This window comes from Eschrichtius robustus, chromosome 20, assembly GCF_028021215.1.
Source record: "Eschrichtius robustus isolate mEscRob2 chromosome 20, mEscRob2.pri, whole genome shotgun sequence".
Classification (NCBI taxonomy): domain Eukaryota; kingdom Metazoa; phylum Chordata; class Mammalia; order Artiodactyla; family Eschrichtiidae; genus Eschrichtius; species Eschrichtius robustus.
This window is the reverse complement of record NC_090843.1, coordinates 14,948,144-14,968,072: the sequence shown is the minus strand read 5'-3', so window position 1 is coordinate 14,968,072 and position 19,929 is coordinate 14,948,144. Positions and strand designations below refer to the sequence as shown.

Genomic DNA, 19,929 nt, shown 5'->3' with positions numbered 1-19,929 from the left:
GCACTGTTCAGTCACCAGGTCTGGGTACCACCAATAAACAAAGATTTATTTGGAAATTTCCAAACCTGCCAGAAGTGGCACTTGCCAAGCCCTAGGCCCACCCTCCTTACCAAGCTCCAAAGGGCAACAATAGTCCCCGCCATCTCTCCCCTGCACCCACCCCTGCCCACACACACCCCTGCCTCAGGCCCCGCCAGAGAACTAGTGTGCCCTCCCTCTAGGAGGCGTTACCCCCGGGCCCAAGAGCTGGGGTGGCAGCCCTCTGGCCTCTCAGGAGATGATGGCGGCCAGAGCCGCTTGCATAGATTGAGAAAAGAAAATAAGGAAGGAGACACCAAGTAGGGCTCCCTGAAAAACCCCAGCTTACCCCTGTACAAAAAAAAGTGGCTCCCGCATAGAAAAACCTGCTCCACGAATAGTGCAAATACCCAAGAAAGGAAAAAAAAACCAGCAGCAAGGCTGGGCTGGTAGGAATGGCAAAGAACTTTGGTTTGGAAAGGCTAGGAAGAGCGTGAGCTGTGCCCCTCTTCCTCGCCCAGCTCCTCAGAGCCAGCGCTGACACTCGCCCCAAAGGGGTCTGTAAACAAGCAAAGCCAGGGGCCTTTGGTTCTGAAAGGTCTCGGTTACCATGTCAAAGCACAGCCTCCAGGTCCTACTTGGGCCTGCCTGCAGGGGGCAGAGGAGGCCTCTGCTGTGAATCCGATTAAAGCCAACGTGTAAGTAATAAGGCTTTGGGACCAAGCAACAAGGAATCCTATCACTACACTTATGAAACTAAAGCTGGGGAGCAGAGGGTGACCGGAGACACCCCTCACCCCCTCCTTATCCTACATGTCTGTGCCCCAGAGGGCGGTCCCCTTCCAGGCTGAGGAGGGGGTGGCTCCAGGGCTGGGAAGAAAGGACGGGATCCCTGAGCAGTTAGGTCAGGCGGATTCCCAGCACCTGTTCCAGTTCCTGCCTTCGCTGCTGCACCTGGAGGAGGGAGAGACGGGCGGCTCAGGCCTGTGTGCCCGCCTGCGCTTGTGAGCAGCTCACCCTCCCCTCCGGTGTGCAGTCCAGCTCAACCACAGGCGGGCAGACGGGGCGGAGCCGCCTCACCTTGGCAAAGATGTGCCTCCCCACTGCTTCCTGGGCCCAGGGCTGGTGGTAGAAAGCAGCTCGTCTCTCCTCCTCAGGATTCCCAATCACATCAGTGATGATCTGCAAAGAGCCAGGAGGAAAGCTGAACATGATTCCTACCCCTGCCCTATCAGCCCCCGGAACCGGAAGAATAGTGATGGGGGCACAACCACCCAGAGCTTAACATGGGATCAACCTCAGGAAAAAGGAGCACACCTTGAGGTCCCGGCGCTGGGAACGGAGCCATTCCTGGATGAAGTCCTGGGGGTCAGTGCTAAAACTGAGCATGAAATCCCTCTGGGTCTTCAGCTGGTTGATGGACTCAATGGTCTCATGGATCTGGGAAAAGGGGTACATGTGTCAGACTGGCTGTTTCCAGCCCTAATCCCAAAGGACTCGGATCCCGTCCCAAGGTGCCACATGTATGGAAATGCCCGAGAGCCTGCCTGGCCTCACTGTGGGCCCCAGAGGAGGTTGTGAGGGTAGGGGCCCACCTTGACATCAAGAGAGGCGATCTCCTGCTGATTGGTGGTGGAGGCCAGAAAATTGCTCATCTGGGCCTTGAGCGGGTCATCCACCTCCACGTCAATGTCGTAACAGGCTGTCTTCTTCTGGTCGTTAGGGTCCACGCTACACACAGCACAGGGGAGGGAAAGCGTGAGCACACAGCTCCACCCCACCCACCTGGGCCAAACTGCACACGCTCGGGGAGCAGGAAACCAAACCTGCTGCTTCTCTCTGGCTGTAATTCAAGCCAGAGGTAAACTGCTCTTAGAGAAGCCTTCCTCCCCCTCTTCCCATTTACCTAATGACATGGTTGATGACAATGGGGTCTGGATGCTGCAGCAACCCGGCTAGCTTCATGGGAATCTCAGAGAAACGGAGTCGGCCACAACTGAAGATCTAGAGAGAGCACCAGAGGGTTGGTGATGCCTCTGTGGGCACACGGGGAAGTGGACCATCCCAGGGGCGGTGTGAAGAACGTGGCTGAGAACTAGCCCAGTGGAGCTCTGGAGCCGCAGGCAAGACGGGGGCTGCGAGACTAGAGGGGGACCGGTGTCCCAGCTAACCTGGCGGAAGTACCGGTTGCAGTTGATGTACTCCCGCTCGTGGCCGTCCTGCAGCTGGTTGTGTTTGATGTAGAGCCACAGGGCCTGCATGATGGCAGCCCTAGTCTGTGTGTGCACCCCTAGCAGCCTCGCCAGTCGGGGGTCCAACTTGTACTGGGGAGGCTGGGATGGACAGAGGGGAGTCAGAGGAGGGGTTCTTGTGAAAAAAAAGCAGCATAGGACAGGGACAGGGACAGGCTTTACAACAGGGACCTGCCCCGATGCCCCAGAGGAGGGTCCCTGTGACCCCAAACATGGCCCCAGGGCACTTGTCACCTGATGATCCAGCATGAGCAGGAGGGTGCACTTGACGTTGAGGTCTCCGGGCCGTTTCACCTGGAAGCCATCTGTCTCCTGGGTGGTGGGCATCCGGTGCCACTGGCAGGGGGGAGGGGAGCAGAGCTCATCACCAAGGGGGTGGGCATGAACATAACACCCCTGGCCCTGCAAGGGGACTAAGGCCATTTCTCTGGCCACCTGGCACGTCACCCTGTGTTCCTGAACCCCAGGCCCACTCTCACCTCCACCAGGTGGTTGTCAGGCCCGTACAGTTCCTTGTCCAGCTCAATGACGAGGCTCTTAAAGAATGAAGAAAACTTCCTCTTCTGTTTACTAGGCTGGGGATGCAAAGGGGTGTGAGATAGGGGTGCTGCTGAGTGCTCAAGCCTAAGCTACACTAAGCCCCAAACAGAGGAATATTGTTTCAGCCCTGAAGCTCAGGGCACTGAGGATTCTTGGGCCCTGAAGGAAGCCGGGAAAAGTGAGAGACTTGAGACAGGGAAGGGGCTCTATGCAGCCCCACTGTCAGCCAATTAGAAAGGGGCACCCCTTCCTCGGGACACTTTACTGCCATCTGCAGGAAGAGTGTTGTAATAACCGTACAAATCTCCCACCTGGTGCTGGCTCAGAGCTGTGCAAAGCGTGAACTGTGAGCAGTGCCCTCTCCCTCATGCAGGATGTCCCCGGAAGCGCCCGAGTGTCTGGCCTGCACAGGCCACCTCCCTTCCAGACACCTCCTTCCCCAACTCACATCATCCAGCAGTTTTCCCTCTACTCGGAGTTCCCAGGAAGCCACCTTGTCCCCTGCGGGGTTTCCCCCAGGGGTCCCTGCGGTTCCTGCACTATCACCTTCTGCCTTGCTGGGACTGAACGTATTAGAAATATAGATCCGCAGCTTTCGTTTTTGCTAAAGAGAGAAAGACGACCGGTTAGCTAGAGGGGGACCAGTGTGTTGGAAAACACTGCTACCCAATCTTCCCGTCTGAACTCGTTCAACATCAATACAGAGCAGTGACTGTGGGCCAGGCCCCTGGTTAGGCACTGGGAATCAGGAGAGGAAATTTCAGTCCTGGCCTTCAAAGGACTCACAATTTCATAGGGGAGACAGATGCACTACCAACAGTTCCAACACAGGGGGATCAGTGGTGTGACAGAGGTACAGAGGGGGTGCTATCAGGCAAACCAGAAGCCTCTGGCTCATATTTTAAATGAAACTCAAACACCCATGATGGTCCCAGAATATCATCTCCTGGAAAGGCTTCACCATTCAAGAGGCTGTTCTAGATAAAGCTTCTCCAGGGATGGGGAAGAAGACGGGAACTATCCTCATCTACCCTGTAGTTCTGCCTTTCAAACTTCTGACCACGATCTACAATATTTGCATTTTAAATCATGATCCAGGATCTGCACACATAAATACATGAAATAAAAATGTCGTTAAGTCCTTTACTACTGTGAAGAATTAGTATAACTTCTACTATGTTCTATTTTCATTAAGAACGTGCTGGCCCCACCACACTAAATTGAGTTCATGCTCAGTGGGCTGCGTCCTACAATGTGAAAACTCCTGCTCTAGCCCATCACAGACCCTTGCGTGGCCCCTGGAAAACAAGGCCAGGGAGAGGCAGAGAAGCCTGGCAAGGCCCAGAAGTAGCCGGGACTGCACACACCGTCAGAGGCTTTTTGATGGCCTCCTGGATCTCCATCCGCTTTCGAGCAATGGTCTGGTCCAGCTTCCGCTCAAAAGCCAAGAGATCCATGTACGCCTGAGACTCTGGGACAAGCTCCCGAATCTGGAGGAAGGGAGAAGGGGTTCATCAGCTTGTTTCAGCTGCAGCTCTGGCTCCTTCCTCCATTCCTCCCTCACCCCAGGGTTAGGGGAGACTGACTCCACCCCCAGCCAGCCAGCCCTTGGGTGAGCCTCCTAGGCCCCCTCCCAACATACTCACTCGCTGAGGTAGAACTTTATCTGCCATCTTCCTCCTCTTTAACCTGGGAGGACAGAAACCCACTTAAGAGGTCAATGGTCCAACGTACCTCCCCCACCCACCATCTACCTCTCCAGTCCCCAGGACCTTCCCCCAGGAGACCTGGGAGTCTTCCTCAATCATCGAAGCTCTTAGGACAGAAGGAAACCACCTGTTACCACTAGAGCTGCACTAGATGGGGTGGGAGAAACAGGACAGTCTTACCCCCGGCGCTGGGCAGGCATCGGGGGCTGGGCCTGGGGCACAAGCAGGCGTTTTCGGAATGGGTCCATCATGGTGGGTGGCATGCCAGGTCGAAGTGGAGCAGCTGAGCCAAATGGGGAGCCGGCAGGGGGTCCCACCTGCAAGCCAGCCATGGGCATCCGGCTCCCTGGTGACATGCCAGGCCTCTGGGGGAAGTGAGCCAACGGAGATGCACAGGTCAGCGGTGGGGCCCTTTGGGGCCGGTAACCCATTCCCTCCATCCCTCTGCTCAGCCAGGTCCAGCCCTGAGCAGCACACGGCAGAGCCCGCGGAGCCTGGGCAGGGGTGCCAAGAACAAAGGGGAGCAGGCGCCTGAGAGCAGAAGTGTAAACCACACCTGCCCCGCCCCCTTCAACCGCCCTGGCAGCCGTGCCAGCAAACGAGGCCTGCAGAGCCCAGGGGTGGGAGGAGAATCCTGCCTGCAGAGAGAAGAAGGGCCTGGGGGAGTTTTTCAGGGCCCATCGCCACTCCAACCACCTTCCGGCCCTAGCACACTGTGCCCCTGCTCCCTGGGACCAGCCAGCTTCAAGGCACTCCTGAGGCTCTCAGACGGTCCCACCAAGCACTCCCATCCTCTCCTTCCCCCAGCTTGAGGGAGAAGCCTGGGGGCAGTATCGTAGCCAGGTGGCTGGGTGTAGTGTGATAGGAGCAGGCTGACGGGTCACAGCCGCAACACCCATCCCCTGTCGCCAGCCTGGTGGTGTGACTAAGAGGAGAAAGGCAGTCCAACAGGCTGGCAAGCCCATCAGGCAGTGGAACCCCAGGTGAGCAAGCTGCAACAGGATGGCGTGGAGCCTGTCCCAACTGGTGGCGGGGGGGGCCTCAGGCGGAGTACAGAGACCATCTGGTCGCCATATGGCCCCTACTCACAACCACAGCTGGACCCTTCTCTCACCTCCCCACTGCCCAGCCCCCAACCCCTATGCCAGAAGACCCCGAAGGGGAAGCTGTGGCTCCTGCGGGAGAGAGAGCAACTGGCACCTGGCCTCTGCGCGTGGTCCATGCACCACCTGGTGGCTAGGGCTGGCTTGGCAATGCCAAGCTGGAGAAGGGAGATGAGATTATCCTGGGATGCAAGGATCGGAGTCTTAGGATCAGCAGAGGAATCTGAATGAGAGGTGGCTTCTTTAGAAGCCTGCAGAAGGATTTCCCACCGAGGTCAGGCTCCCCAGCATCTCTGTGGAGCCCCTCGGGGAGTAACCCCCGCCCCTTCCCCGAGGCTGCCGCCTGCAAGGCCCGTTTGGCAGCTCTGCCTCGTACACACTGTCCCTGGCAGCTTCACAGGGCTGGCCCCAGGGCCCAGATTATGCAACCGCCAGGACCAGCCAACCAAGCCAGGCTGGGTGGGGACTCCGCACCAAATCAAAGGACCCCCGCCCCCCCCCCCCACCCCCAACCCCGCCAGCATCAGGAGACTCCTGCTCCACCTCTTCAACCAGCACTCAACCCATGTTCTCACCAAGGAGGGTCAGATTCTTGACCAGATGCAGAGATGGACAGAAACGTGACCCAGAGCTGGGGGGAAGGGCAAAGGAGTGGGGCGGGGGGGAAGCGTTTGGGAGGATGGAGTTCAACGTGGGGGCTCTGTCTGGGACCTCTGGAGTCCTGCCACAAGTCTCTCCTCATCAGGAGGAGGGGCATCTGAGCTGTTGAGAGGCAGACAGCCTGCTTCTGTGCCTTAATGAGCCACAGCTAGAGATGACAGAAACAACTCAGGGTGGCCACAGCTGAGCGCCCAGCCCCACGCACCCTAGATTCGAGTTTTTCCCACCAGCGCCCGAGCCGAAGGGGAGGAACAACTGAGGCGGGGGACCTGCAGAGTGGGAGCCGGGGCCTCCTCGCTAGGGCGCCCGCAGAACCTCCTCGGCAACACGCACCCCGCTGAGGCAGGTGCTCCCGGAACAGGAAGTCCCCGGAGCGGGCGGCACAGGCGGGGCCTGGAAGAGGCCCCTCCCAGACGCTGCTCCAGACTCTTCCCAGGCGAGGGCCCCCAGCTCGCCCAGGGCCCCAGGCTTCTCCCGAGGGGGAAGGGGCCCAGGGAAAGGCTGCGTGCACGTCATGAAGCCCCAGCTCGGCCTGGCCAAGCTCCACACCTGGGCTCTGAAGCACCAGTAACTCCCCCTCTTCCCAAAAAAGCAGCCCAAGAGTTAAAGAAAAGAACAGAGCCCCGAACTCTTGGGCTCCCTGACCCCCTTCCTGCAGCAGGGCGAGCCAGGGAGGCCTGGCTCGGTGCCCTGAGCCTCGGGAGCGGGCAGTTACCTGCTCTCCCTCAGCCCGGCCGCAGCCCACGTCCTCAGCTGGACTCTGGCTCCGCCCCCGGGGACAGCAGGGGCGGGAGGCCAGGCCTGATGCTGCCGCCTCCAGAGAGCACGCTCGCCCGGCTCAGCGCCTGGGGCCCTGGCGCTCCTGGTGGCTGGGCCTAAGGACCGAGGAGAAGAGCACATACCCCTGCATACATAGAAAACATCTTGAACTCTCTGGCGTGAACCCAGCAATCTGTGTTTTTTGGGGTTTTTTTTTTTTCATCTTTTGTTTTCTTTAAGCTCCTTAGTAGACTGTGACACTGTAAGAAGGTGGGTCATCGCTTCCCTTCTATCAATAGGCTCCCCTACTTGCCCCCCTTGGGCCTGAGAGCCTTGCTCCTCCAGCTCACCTCACGCACCCTAATAGAGAAGCACCCCCGCTCCTCAGATCTAAAATCCCTTCTCCGGAAGTCACATAACCGGACTTGGAAAGAGGCCAAGCAGGATCCTCCTCAAACTCAGCCAAAGTGAACTGCCCCCGACCCCGGCATCTACCTCTACTGCCGGCCCCCGCAACCCCGTCCCCGGGAAGAGGAGGAGGAGACCCTGAGAAGCTGGATGGCAAGCAGAGGCTCAGTGCCTTCCCCAAGGTCCCCACTCCTAGAAGCCTGGGGCTACCCAGACAGCCAGCTCAGCCTTGCCACCGGCCCAAGGCCACTCCCTACAAATCACTGTGGAATCCATCCTCTCAGGGGCTTTCCCCAGGCCACATTTCCCATGGGCTGCAAGCTGAGGAAACTAGAGAGGCTCCTATCGGGTCCTTAGATCCTTCCCAGGCCAATGGCCCACAGGGAGGCTCCTCAGCTAACTCGCCCAAGAGCCAGAATGACAGATGCAGGGATCCCTCAGTGACACCCTGGGCCCATGAATCCCCAAGGGGGAGAGCAAGATGGGAAAGATGAATCCCAGCTGGAGTCTTTGGGACCAGATCTGTCCCTGTCAATACTCAGACCTTGGTTTTCTTCACAGGGAGGAGGGAGAATGAGGGGTAAGAGGGAAAAATCACTGCCCCCAAATGAAGCATCTCTTTACAAAGTGAGGGCCCAGGGCTCCTGGGGGGATATGTGTCCCCTACTCTATGAGGATCCATTTGGGGGACCTCTACCTGGGCACGTGAGGTAGAGGAGACATGAGAATCTCCAAGCTGCCTTGAGAGATTAGCAAGAAGCCAGTGTCAAATGCTGGGGCACACGGATTGGGATATGGCATTGTTAGAACCTAAAGACTAATTAAAAATGGGGGGGGGGGGGACTTCCCTGGTGGCGCAGTGGTTGGGAATCCGCCTGCCAATGCAAGGGACACGGGTTCGAGCCCTGGTCCGGGAGGATCCCACATGCCGCGGAACAACTAAGCCCGTGCGCCACAACTACTGAGCCCGCGTGCCACAACTCCTGAAGCCTGCACTAGAGCCCACGCTCCGCAACAAGAGAAGCCAATGCAGTGAGAAGCCCGCGCACCGCAACGAAGAGTAGACCCCGCTCGCCACAACTAGAGAAAGCCTGCAAGCAGCAATGAAGACGCAACGCAGCCAAAAAAAAAAAAAAAAAAAAAAGTGGAGAGGGTGGCGGGAAAAAGGATGGGCGCAATTCCCAAGCATTCTGGGGGCGACCAGAAACAATGAACTTGGGGACTGATAAGCCCCACCCCCCCCCAGTGTCAGGCTGAGTTCCTCACACACTGACCCCGAGGACGAGGACGGAGTCTCTGCCTCTCAATGGCTTTTGAAGCTGCAACCCGAGAAGCCCCTCTGCAAAGCCAAAAAAGACAGAACCCTTTGAAGCAACTCTCTGCAGGCTCCTCCAGCCGCAGACCAGCGATGCTCAGTGGAGCCTCTCTGCTCCTCCAGACTGATCAACTCCTGGACACTATGACACCAGGCAGAAAGCCATAAAGAAAGTCTGTCCAGAATGGGCTGGGCTTTCCTCCTTCCTCAGGCTTGTCCACCACCCTCTCTGGTCTAACCCAGAGTCATCCCTGTGTGAAGGCCCCTGGGCCTGACCCAGGAGTAGACTACCCCTGCACAGGCTGGAATCCCTTATCTTCTGCCTCCGGTGGCCGTGGGAAGCCAGGCCCTTCTTCCTCCTCCTTAGCAGCTGGGAGCCATCTCAGACACGCTAGAACTCTGCCAGTTCCCAAGTAGAAAAAAAAAACAGAGCAGACTTGGAGTAGGACCAAGACCAATGCAGGGTAACCTGCTTTCTCAGTGAGGGTCCTTTTCCAAAACTTTCTCATCACTTCCCAGGACCCCTTACCCGATAATCTACACTAGACTTCTCATCCCACCCGCCCACAACTCACTAGGTCCAACAACGCCTCCATCTCTCAGTTGCTCAGAATCCCTGTTCTAAGGAAGAACCCCGACCCTCCCAACTGCTTCAAACCCTACACCCCAGAGTCGCTCTTACCTTCTCCCCCAACTCCTCCACCACCACCTAGCCGAGCCCGAGGGTCCCTGGCCTTGCCCCCCACCGTGCCCCGTGAAATCCGCATGCAGAGCCCCTATGCCGTCTGTACAGGAGGCTGCCCCAGGGCCCTCACTCGAGGCCCCCTTCGCCCCCTGCCCCGGGCGTGCTCGCGGCGCCGCCCGCCCATCCGCCCTCCTCACCTGGAACTGCGCCGCAGGGCCCGCGGGGCCCATGGGGCGGAAGGCGGCGGCGGCCCCGGGGCCCCCCACGCCTCCAGCCGGCCCGGGCCCCCTGAGCGCCGGTCCGGGCAGCATGCCGGGTCCTGCTGGCGGAGGCGGAGCTCCCAGGGCCGCGGCAACGGCGCCGCCGCCAGGGCTCAGCGGGGGCAGCGGGAACCCGCCCGCGCCACGGCCCGACATCGCTCCGTCCCGTCCGGCGGTGTCTCGATCCGGACTCCGGGCTTCGCGCTGAGTTCGCTCCGCGCTCCGTGCTCCGGGACTTTCCGCTCTAAATTCCGGGTTCTAGGGTTTGTTGATCCGGATTCCGGGATTTCCTAATCCAAGTTCGCGAGTTCCTCACAAACCCAGTTTGGGGCAGGGCCGATCCTGATTCCGGTCCTGCCCGGGAAATTCCGGATCCGGGATGTGCTACGGGCCCGCTTGCCTCCCCCGGCCTCCGGAGGTTTGGCCGCCAGTGTTCAGTTACGCAGAGGCGGCAACTAACCCCCTGCCCCGCCTAATCCAGCCCAGCACTAAGCCCCGCCTATACCCAGCCGCCCAGTGCGAGGATGCCTCCTCAAATCCCGCCCCTCGCGAGACCCGCCCCCAACAGGCACCGCCCCTAACCGCCGGCCCTCCCGGAGCCCCGCCCACACCCCTTGTGCCGGCCCTCCATCGGAGGGGCGGGGGCGGAAGCTGCGCACGGAAAAGCGGGGCGGGGTCAGAGGTCAAAGGTCAGAAGGGCTTATTACAATGAAAGAGAAGTTGATGCTTTCTCCCTCGTGCAGCCGAGTCACCGGGGTACACGGCCACGCTCCCTGAAAATACTGCTATCAGACATCCTTTCTACGTTTTCAGCATTAAAGACAACTTACAGCTGCTCTCTCCGGCAGAACAGCTGCCAACTTGACTTTCTTTAAAAGCCCATCCTGGGAACTTCCCTGGGGGCGCAGTGGTTAAGAATCTGACCGCCAAGGCAGGGGACGCGGGTTCGAGCCCTGGTCCGGGAAGATCCCACATGCCGCGGAGCAACTAAGCCCGTGCGCCACAACTCCTGTGCTCTAGAGCCCTCGCGCCACAACTGCTGAGCCCGTGTGCCACAACTACTGAAGCCTATGCACCTAGAGCCCGTGCTCCGCAACAAGAGAAGCCACCGCAATGAGAAGCCCGTGCACCGCAACAAAGAATAGCCCCTGCTCGCTGCAATTAGAGAAAGCCTGCGCGCAGCAACGAAGACCCAACACAGCCAAAAAAAAAAAAAAGCCCATCCTGGTGGCTCAGAGCTGCCAAGGGACTTGGCTGCCCTAGACCTGATCCAGCTGTGCGAAGGGCTAAATTGGCCAAGCGCCGAGTTCTTATCGCATATTTTGAATGTGCCTCTGCCTCACTTTAAGGAAGCCTAGTACATTACTCCACAGGAAATGTTTCTAGGCAAAGGAATTTTGCATTATGAGAAGCCTCCCTGAGTTAAATAAGATCCTTCTCCAGGATTTATAGCACTTTTCAAAAATTCAGTACCTTTTCAGAAATCAGCCCTGTGTCAGAGGTACTCAGAATAAAGTGCTTCAGCTGTGCCAGGTGTTCTGTGATTTTTCTCCCCATGATACAGACCAGTGCTTCTTCAACTCTTAAGGAGCATAAGAAACACCTGGGGCTTCTGTTTAAAATGCAGATTATGATCCAGTAGGCCTGGGTTCTGTGGTAGGGATCAAGATTCTGCATTCCTAACGAGCTCCCAAGCAATGCTCTTGTTACTCAGACTACACTTTTGACTATCCAAGATCGACTTCTTCATTATACAAATTCTCTGCTTTATGTTTTCACCCCCAACCAAGTCTTGCACCATAGCACCCCAGATCCTGTTTACAGTGCAACCCTTTTTAGTTAGTTCTGTTCATCTGTACTTCCTGGTATCTTTATCCTCCAGTGATAAACCCTGCTATTGCTGCTGCTGCTGCTTTCCTGCCTCTTGGTCTTCTCAGAGATCCCTCTCCTCTTTCTCCCTAAAAGTGGGTTACCTGCCAGTCTGAAAACAGACCACTGGAATTGTTCCAGTCATTGAATCAAGGCCCCTCCCCACCACTGCAAAGTGGGTAAAGAATTCTTGACAATGCAGTTAATGTCCATTTCAGGACTTTCAAGCTGCTAGGGCAACAGTAGTTCCAGAGGAAGTAGTTAAGTGTGAATCTCCTGGGGAGCTATTCCAAAATATCCCTGCCAAGCCACCCCCCTACATACACACACACACACACACACACACACACAAACCATTGGCTCCCAGTGTTGTATTTAAAACAAGACCTCCCAGGTAATTCTGACACAACCCTCCTTGTATGTGTAAACAAGTGAATGATCTTTAAGTGTAGTGAGATAAAATGATAAACAATGTCAGCAATGAGCTAATTGCAATGAAATAATATCCTCAAGGTGTTAGGGGGAAAACAGATACCTAAGATGTGGTAGAGGTTAAAGAAGATTTCCTAGACAGCAGGCAGAGAAGAGCTAACATTTCTTAAGCATTTACTACACATATTATCTCATTTAATCCTCACAATGCACATAAGGTAAATACTACTTTTACCTCTATTTTAGAAATCAAAGCAGAGAGATTCAGTTCCTTGCCTGCTCTTACTGTGATGGTGCTGGGATTCAACCCTGGTTCTGATCTGGCTTGAGAATCCACAATCCAGGCACTTACCCACTATATATGACTTCTTGTTGGTAACTGTTATTTCTCTATTACCTCTGGTCTGTTTTTACTTGCAAAGAAACAGTGTTCAAACTGAAAAGCAAGTGCCACAGGGACTCAGAGGGAGGTTGATTGGTAGGGCCCGATTAATCGGAAAATGTTTCCTGGAGCACTTTGATTTGAAGAAGGAGATACGATTGGTGGTCACCCAGTAGATGAATGGATCTGATATCTCACTCTGAGACAATTCAGAACCTTGTGAAAAGAGAGCACTAGGTTAACACTGAAGAAACGATAGAGACGTGGGGAGGAGAGGCCATTTCCACTGCCACCCTCGTAGGACCTAATGGTACAGCCAATTACATGACTTCCAGTCATGGAGGCAGCATTCCCATGCCTTTGTTCTTTCAACTTGGAATGCCTTTTTCTCTTCCTCCCTTCTTCCCTTGATACTTATATTCTGCTCAGTGACCACTTTTCAGAATTTCATTCTGAGACCTTCTATGGTCTCAAAAGAGGGACTTTCCAATAACCTCTGGACCCTGTTGTATCTACAGATGCCCAGAGACTGAATGGAACTAAAGTACTTAGTGTAATAAAGTGTTTAATAGTAAAGTATTTAATACAACCAGAGCCAAAGGGACAATCCCCAGCATGGGCTCTATGGTTCCTTGCCCAGCTGTCTGGTGGGCAAAATAGCCCCAAAAGAGTTCACAAGAGAAAGGCCCTTGGAGCAAGATGGCCCTAGAGCAAGATGGCCCTAGAGCAAGCAGGCAAAGGATCACTCCTCAGTGTGGTGGCCCTCAGGAGGTTGGAATTACAGGATAAACAATGTGGTAGTCAGGTCATGGTGGGAAAAATTTATCACGATGGCAGCATTCTGGGGCTGTACGAGGGGTCTGTCCCCGCTGGAGCGTCCAGGCAGCTGACGCATCCATCTCCCATGTGGATGTGGTGGGCAGGCAGGCCTGGGGCACTGCCCAGTCAGAGCAGCAGAAGGGCTGGATAGTAAAGCAGCAGATGCTGTAGTTGCCATTTGAGAAGCCTTTATTGAACACCTTCCATGTGCCAGTCCCTGACATATTCTAGCAAAGAAGATAAATGCATAAATAGATCATTTCTCCATGTGACAACTGCTAAGATAAAGGTATTCACAAGGTACCCTGGGAAAACAGAGGAGGCCTTTAGTGGGGGAAAGGGATTAGTAAAGACTTCTTGGAGGAGGTTATGCAAAAGAGGTTATGAATGAGTTAGGTAAAGAAAACAGTGTAAGACTCAAGGGCATGAAGCAGTACAGGGTGAAGAGAATCAGAATCAATTTTGCTGGATTATCAAGTGTAAGTCAGAAAGCTCCTCTTCTGTGTGCCCAATTGAGGTCACGGTTCTCAATACACATATTTTCACAGTCAACACAGTCTAGCAGGTAAAACTCCTGAAGCACAGACTTCCAATAGTGGGAGCAGATACCAGGATTCAAGAAGTGGGCTTTAGGCCTAGAGCCCAAGTGACACTCCTGGACTCTCTGGAGCCAAGGTCTGGGGCTTGATTCTACCATTTGTTCCCTCCCCATGCAAGGAGGAGGGTTACGATGCATTCAGAGATCTACGTGTGGCATTGTGGTCTCAGAGTCCTCTTCCTGGTCACTTCTCAGACCCTCCCAGAGGTGAGCTCCTAGCTCTGGAATTTGGCCCCCGAGCTGCTGGTAGAATGGAAAAACAGAGGAAAGATAAGGGTCTCCCCTGGGATCTCTGACTTATCCTCACTCTTCTTCTGGTCCCTAAATGTGCTTGTCCTCTGACATTCTATCTTTAGCTCTTTTCTGTATACATGACCTACCCAGACATACTCATCTACTCCCATCCCTTCAATTACTGTCTATTTTCTGATGACCCTAAATCTCTAACTCCAACTCCTACCTCTCTCCTGACCTTCAGATCCATATCTCCAACTCCCTGCTAGATGCTCCCTAGGTCATTTAAACCCATCTGTCCAAAATCAGTATCTCATTGTCCTCCCTCTCAGTCTCCTCCCCTGTATCTATCTTGATTAAGGGCATGAAAACATGGCAAAGGGCCAACGCTGCCTTGCTGAGACATTCAGACTGGTCTTGTAGGCAGCTGAGAGCCAAAGAAGGTGGAGTGACCCAAACAGATGCCCAGGGCGCCTGCAACCAAAAGCAAAGAGAACAGAGGAAGCCTTAAGGACCTTCATTCTTGAAATCATCTTTTACTCTTCCCTCTCTTACTCCCGGCTCAGTCTTAGTCACCAAGTTCTATTGGTTTTACCTCCTAAATCTCTCTTGGATCCATCCTACCCATCTTAGGTCAGGACCTCAGCACCTCTTCCTTAACCTCCCTCTGCCACGGTTCCTCTGCTAATAGGCCATTCTACCCCATCCCCCCTGCCAATTTTATCTCAAGATAGCAAATCTGATCACATCTCTCCATTTTCTCATATTCGTGTGCCCTCCATCACCTTCACTAGTGGGCTTTAAACCCACTGTGGTCCTTCGGGTTTCTCAGAGCTCTTGTGGAGAGCTGAGAATGAGGTGAGAGGGCAGAGCTAGGAGTTCCTCCCGTGCTTGACCTCCCTGCACCCCACCTTCCATATCCCTGCTTCAGACAAGGAGCTCTACTTTTTTTTGCTTTTTATGTTGAGTGACCTTGCATGATTCCTTTCGCAGAAAGGGTTCCTAAAGGGTTTCTAAAATGTTAAAAGCCAATGGCTTCCAGAAGAGTCTATATCTAAACATGGCATAATTGGCTCTTTATTCTCTGTCCTCCTCCTACCTCTCTAGCTTTATTTTCCACCAACATCCCATGTATTCTACCATCAAGCCACACTGAACTTGCCCTTCCCTGTACATACCTTTCATGCTGTGGTTCTTCTGCCTATGATATCACTAGAATGTAAGCTCCCTGAAGGCTGGGACTTTGTTCACTGCTGTGTCCCCACTGCCTGGAACTATACCTGGCACAAAGTTAAGTACTCAATACATATTTATTAAATGAGTAAGTGTTCTTCCCCAGTTCTCTGCTATGCAAGAGTCTGTTTATTCTTCAAGGCCAACTCAAATGTCACTGCCTCTGGAATTTTCCGTGATTTCCTAACCCCACCCTCCAACTGCCATTGTCAATTTGTTGTTCTCTTTTCTGTTTTCCATAGCACTCAGTCTAAATCTGTGTAAGAGTACTCATCATAATTGTGCTGTGGCTTTTGTTTGGGGCTCTCCAACCACGCCCCCCTGCAGTGTGAACTCCAGGACAGTGCACAAAAAAGTGCCTGCTCAGGAAATAACTCTGATAAACGTTACCTCTGCTTCCTCACCCTAGAACTCTGTTCCAAGTTGGTCCCAATCAGGAGTTAACCCATCAGGGCAGAAGGTTAAAACCAGCTTAATCATAGTAGTTAACTTTGACTCCCAAATCTTTCTTGAGCTTTACACTCTCACTCTCTTGAACATATTGACTTGTGACCTTCCACCTGGCTTCCTGGATTTTTCTTTGTTTACTCCCTAGCTCAGATCTTATCCTCACCTTGACTCTGATGGGCTGCCAAGGTTGATTCACTCAGTACTAACTCCTGATGTTCAACCCTTAATCTATATGCTCTCCTGATTCTGGTTAAGACTATACTGATCCTAACTAGCCATTTAGCCTCTATAATAATATCAAGTTGCCCTGAGTTAGGCATTGCCAGCCCCACGAATAAAGAGCAGGTAAGGGAGAAAGAGAATCTTGAGGGATCAGGGAGGCAGCAGATTTGGGGAGCCAAGAAACCAAGTAAAAAAAGCAGTCAAATGAGAGATGCACCTTCAGAAGAGGATAGCTCTCCAGCTGGGGTTTCTCCGGCTTTCGTCAGGTTCAAACCTGCTGCCTCTATAAGCCAGTCCCACAGTCATGAACCACCTGGGCCAAAGCAATTATCCATCTGAAGGAATGCCTTCTCCACTTCTCTAGGAAAGCACCGTTCACATAAAGAAATGGGACAGCTGGAGCAAGCTTATTTGCTAAAATTCCATTCACTCAGTGACCATTTTATAAAATTACCAGAACTTTTAAAAAACTATTTTTACATGATATAGCTATTTTTATTACATGGGATTATATTAACAGCCTTAAAGATTTTGAAGGTTAAAATTTTAATTGAAGAAATGAAATTTAAGGCTGATATGCCATTGAGGAACTGGAAAAAGGATAACAAAAATGTAAGCATATGACAAAATAGAAAATGACATTCAACAGGACCTGAAAAAAAAAAAAAAATAAGCAGCTGAAAAAATCCTGCCAAGTGCAGAAATTTTGATTTCTAACAAGGAGTGATTAGGATGTTGATTTGGTAGCACTTTACAGAAAGAGTTAACATAAATGAGCAAAACCATTCAAAGCCACAAAAGAGAAATGAGGGCAGCTTAAAGGGGTTACTATGATAGAGCTTATGAACTAGCCTCAGATTTGATATGCATTAACCAGGAAAATGAATTTGTAAAGGACCAAAAAGAAAAATACAAACAAACAAAGAACAGTGAACATGCTAAAAATCAGGTAAAGCAACAGAAGCAACCACATCACAAATACATTTTGCTAGAAATAACATACTAAAGTGATATGCAAATTTAGAAATTGGCAAAAAAATTCCTGAAAATGGTTAACATTCTAGCACGAAACTGAAATTTGGTTACTGATACTGAAAAAATGTTACGAATATTAAATATTTCTATAAAGACTTAAAAAACAGCTTTATTGAAATATGGTTAACCATCAACTACATGTTTAAATTGCAGTTTGATAAATTTTGATATATACGCTATTTTCATAAAGTCTTTAAATTACTCTATGACTTCAGACAAATTAAATATTCCTGAAAATATTACCATGAAAATAAAATAAAAACCTGTCGATTAAAACTTCCCAGAAATCTCTGAAACCTTTTAAAACTAGCCCATAAAATAGTAATTGCTGAGAACTTTATGAAGAGGTAAAAGAAACACTTTTTTGGAAAAATGGTATTAGGGGTCATCTCCATTTTGGCCTTTTGAGTTGTCTGGGGCTAAGCTGAGGGCACGTCTCTGACAAGCATAGCTCCTCCACTTGCTCCCACTGATAGAGGATGCCAGGGGTGGGGATAATGCACCCAGCTTGTTGCCTGGAAGAGGGTGGTGGTAATGTCTTCTCTGGTCAGGTCCAAATTCTCACCCTCACCACTACCTTTGGGGACAAGCGATGGAGAAGCAGAAGGAAAATGAAAAGCAGTCAAAGGAGGTTGGTGTCACAAAGCTAAGAGTCCTCTGAGGGAGTTATGCCATGCCTCCCCTAAAGAAAATTAAGGCGTGAAATCACCACGCTTCACAGACTCTCAGCTCACTCAATTACTAAATATTTACTGAGTGCATACTCTGTGAGCCATTGTTCTAGGTGTTAAGGTGACAGCAATAAATAAGACACATGAAAATCATGCCCTCATGACACTTAGATTCTAGGGAGAAAACAATAAACAGATAAACAAAAAGCAATATACAGTGGTGTACCGGTAAATATTTACCAACCAGTTCTCAGAAAAACAAAATCAAACCCTGATTTGTAACCTCTGACAATTTCAGTGATATAAATACTTTCACCATTGTAGTAAACAATAATGGAAAAGAACATGAAAAAGAATATACATATATATATGACTGAATCACTTTGCTGTACACCAGAAACTAACACAACATTGTAAATCAACTACACTTCAATTAAATTTTTTTAAAAACTTCTACCATGGTCTTCAGGTAACCAACCTACATCACTAAATGCAGAGCTGGGAAGAGAACGGCTCGCCCATTCGAGTTGTTCCAGAACACCACTGGATATTTTTATTTATAGCACTGGATAAGTGCTATAAAGAAAAATAAAGTCTGGCAGTTTTAGAGATTAGTCAGGAAAGGCCCTTCTGAGATCGGAAGAGGAAAATACAGATGCCCATTTACTGCACACCTATTTTTAGTGTCAGAAAACAATGGTAGGCACTTTCATATAAATAAACTAAATGCCATTCCTGTTGACAGATGAGGAAACTGTAAATTTCCCATAGTCTTAAAGCTAGTAGGACATTTTTGAGGGATTCATTGGCTTGTTTAGCCCCCAAGCTTCTGTTCTATCCAACATTCTCCCTCAAACTGTCAGTATGGAAGGAGAGGAGGCAGTGGTACTAGGGTACAAGACAGGCAGATGAAAAAAAAAAAATGGTTCTTAAGACTTATACTGGTCAGGACTTCCCTGGCGGCGCAGTGGTTAGGAAGCCGCCTGCCAATGCAGGGGACATGGGTTTGAGCCCTGATCCGGGAAGATCCCACATGCCGCACAGCAACTAAGCCCCTGCGCCATAACTGCTGAGCCCGCGTGCCTAGAGCCCGTGCTCCGCAAGAAGAGAAGGCCCCGCGATGAGAAGCCCGCGCACCGAAACGAAGAGTGGCCCCCACTCGCTGCAACTAGAGAAAGTCCACGGGCAGCAACTAAGACCAAACGCAGCCAAAAATAAATTAAAAAAAAAAAAAAAAAAACAACGACTTATACTGGTCACCAAAACTGCCAACATTAATAATTTCCCGGCCTGCCTCCCCCATACAAAGATTAGTGAGGCCTCTCCAAGTCTGTTTCCTCATTCACGAAATCGGGTTAAAACTACTGCCTCCTCGCTGGAAGGGAGTTCTATTAAACGAGATAGTGGATGCACCTAATAACAGCCCTCCTTAAAAAAAACCTCCCAAATCCTCAACTTTCACCTCACCAAGAAACTCAGTCCATGCCTCACGGTCAGACCAACGATTACGGGAGAGCCAAAGCCGCAAAAAGATGCCGATGTGAACGGCCCTATCTGGGCTCAGGGAAAGGTTTCTGAGACACGACCCTCGGGAGACGTTAGACGTGGAAGCTAAGGAAAAGGGACCTGGGGTGAAAAGAGGCAACAAAGGAGGATTTACAAGCTCACCTTAATTTTTATAGCTTAGTGATAAGCCCTGGGCGGGAGCAAGGGCGCAGACACCTTTGGTAGGAAGTGAGGCCCGAACCGCTAGTTCCCTCAAGCGTGTTACTTCTATGTGGAGAGCGGGGTGGTATAGAAACGGGGGTCGCAGCGCCGAAAAGACTTTTCAGACAGTGGCAGGGCGTGCCTCCGAACCCCTTTCCCAGCCCACCCAGGAAGAGCCTCGTGGAGTCCCAGCAGGATTTTACGCGAGTCACCAGCCGAGGTCCACAGCGGAGCCCGCTCGGAGGACCAAGGCGAGAAAGAGGCTGCGCGGGCAGTCCACTCCCGCGCGGGAGCCTCACGTGTTCAGGACGCACCACCAGACGAACAGGCACAGGGGTGCCGACAACCCCTTGTTTTCCTTACAGAGGCATTATTTGCTACAACCACCATTTCCCTTTTGTTTTCACGTTTTTTTTTATGTAGTAGCCATTACCTTGAGTCAAATGTGCGCTCTCTGCCAAGCAGGATACAGGCTTCCCTACTCTCATCTTCCCCGTTACCCCCTCCTGTCGTCCTAGCTTCCGGCCCGCCCCGCTTGTCTCAGCCAACCCTCGCTAAGCTTCTGCGT

The 19,929-nt window shown here is 52.2% G+C and overlaps 1 protein-coding gene across 7 annotated transcripts; it reads right to left on the bottom strand.

Moving 5' to 3' along the window:
* Positions 1-19: 19 nt before the first annotated feature.
* Positions 20-19,570, bottom strand: SMARCD2 (SWI/SNF related BAF chromatin remodeling complex subunit D2). Of its 7 annotated transcripts, none has more exons than XM_068529479.1 (13): positions 19,323-19,570; positions 4,700-4,884; positions 4,457-4,499; positions 4,178-4,300; positions 3,259-3,414; positions 2,750-2,845; positions 2,505-2,606; positions 2,190-2,351; positions 1,925-2,022; positions 1,614-1,749; positions 1,336-1,458; positions 1,099-1,200; positions 20-972 (listed from the first exon to the last, which is right to left on the bottom strand). In XM_068529479.1, the coding sequence occupies exons 2-13, from the start codon at positions 4,873-4,875 to the stop codon at positions 919-921; spliced, it is 1,371 nt and encodes a 456-aa protein (XP_068385580.1). In that variant the 5' UTR covers positions 4,876-4,884; positions 19,323-19,570; the 3' UTR covers positions 20-918. The 7 variants fall into 7 exon arrangements, with proteins under 7 accessions (XP_068385580.1, XP_068385578.1, XP_068385584.1 ...); XM_068529477.1 differs by lacking the exon at positions 19,323-19,570 and adding an exon at positions 9,647-10,181; XM_068529483.1 differs by lacking the exon at positions 19,323-19,570 and adding an exon at positions 8,724-8,746.
* Positions 19,571-19,929: the final 359 nt, after the last annotated feature.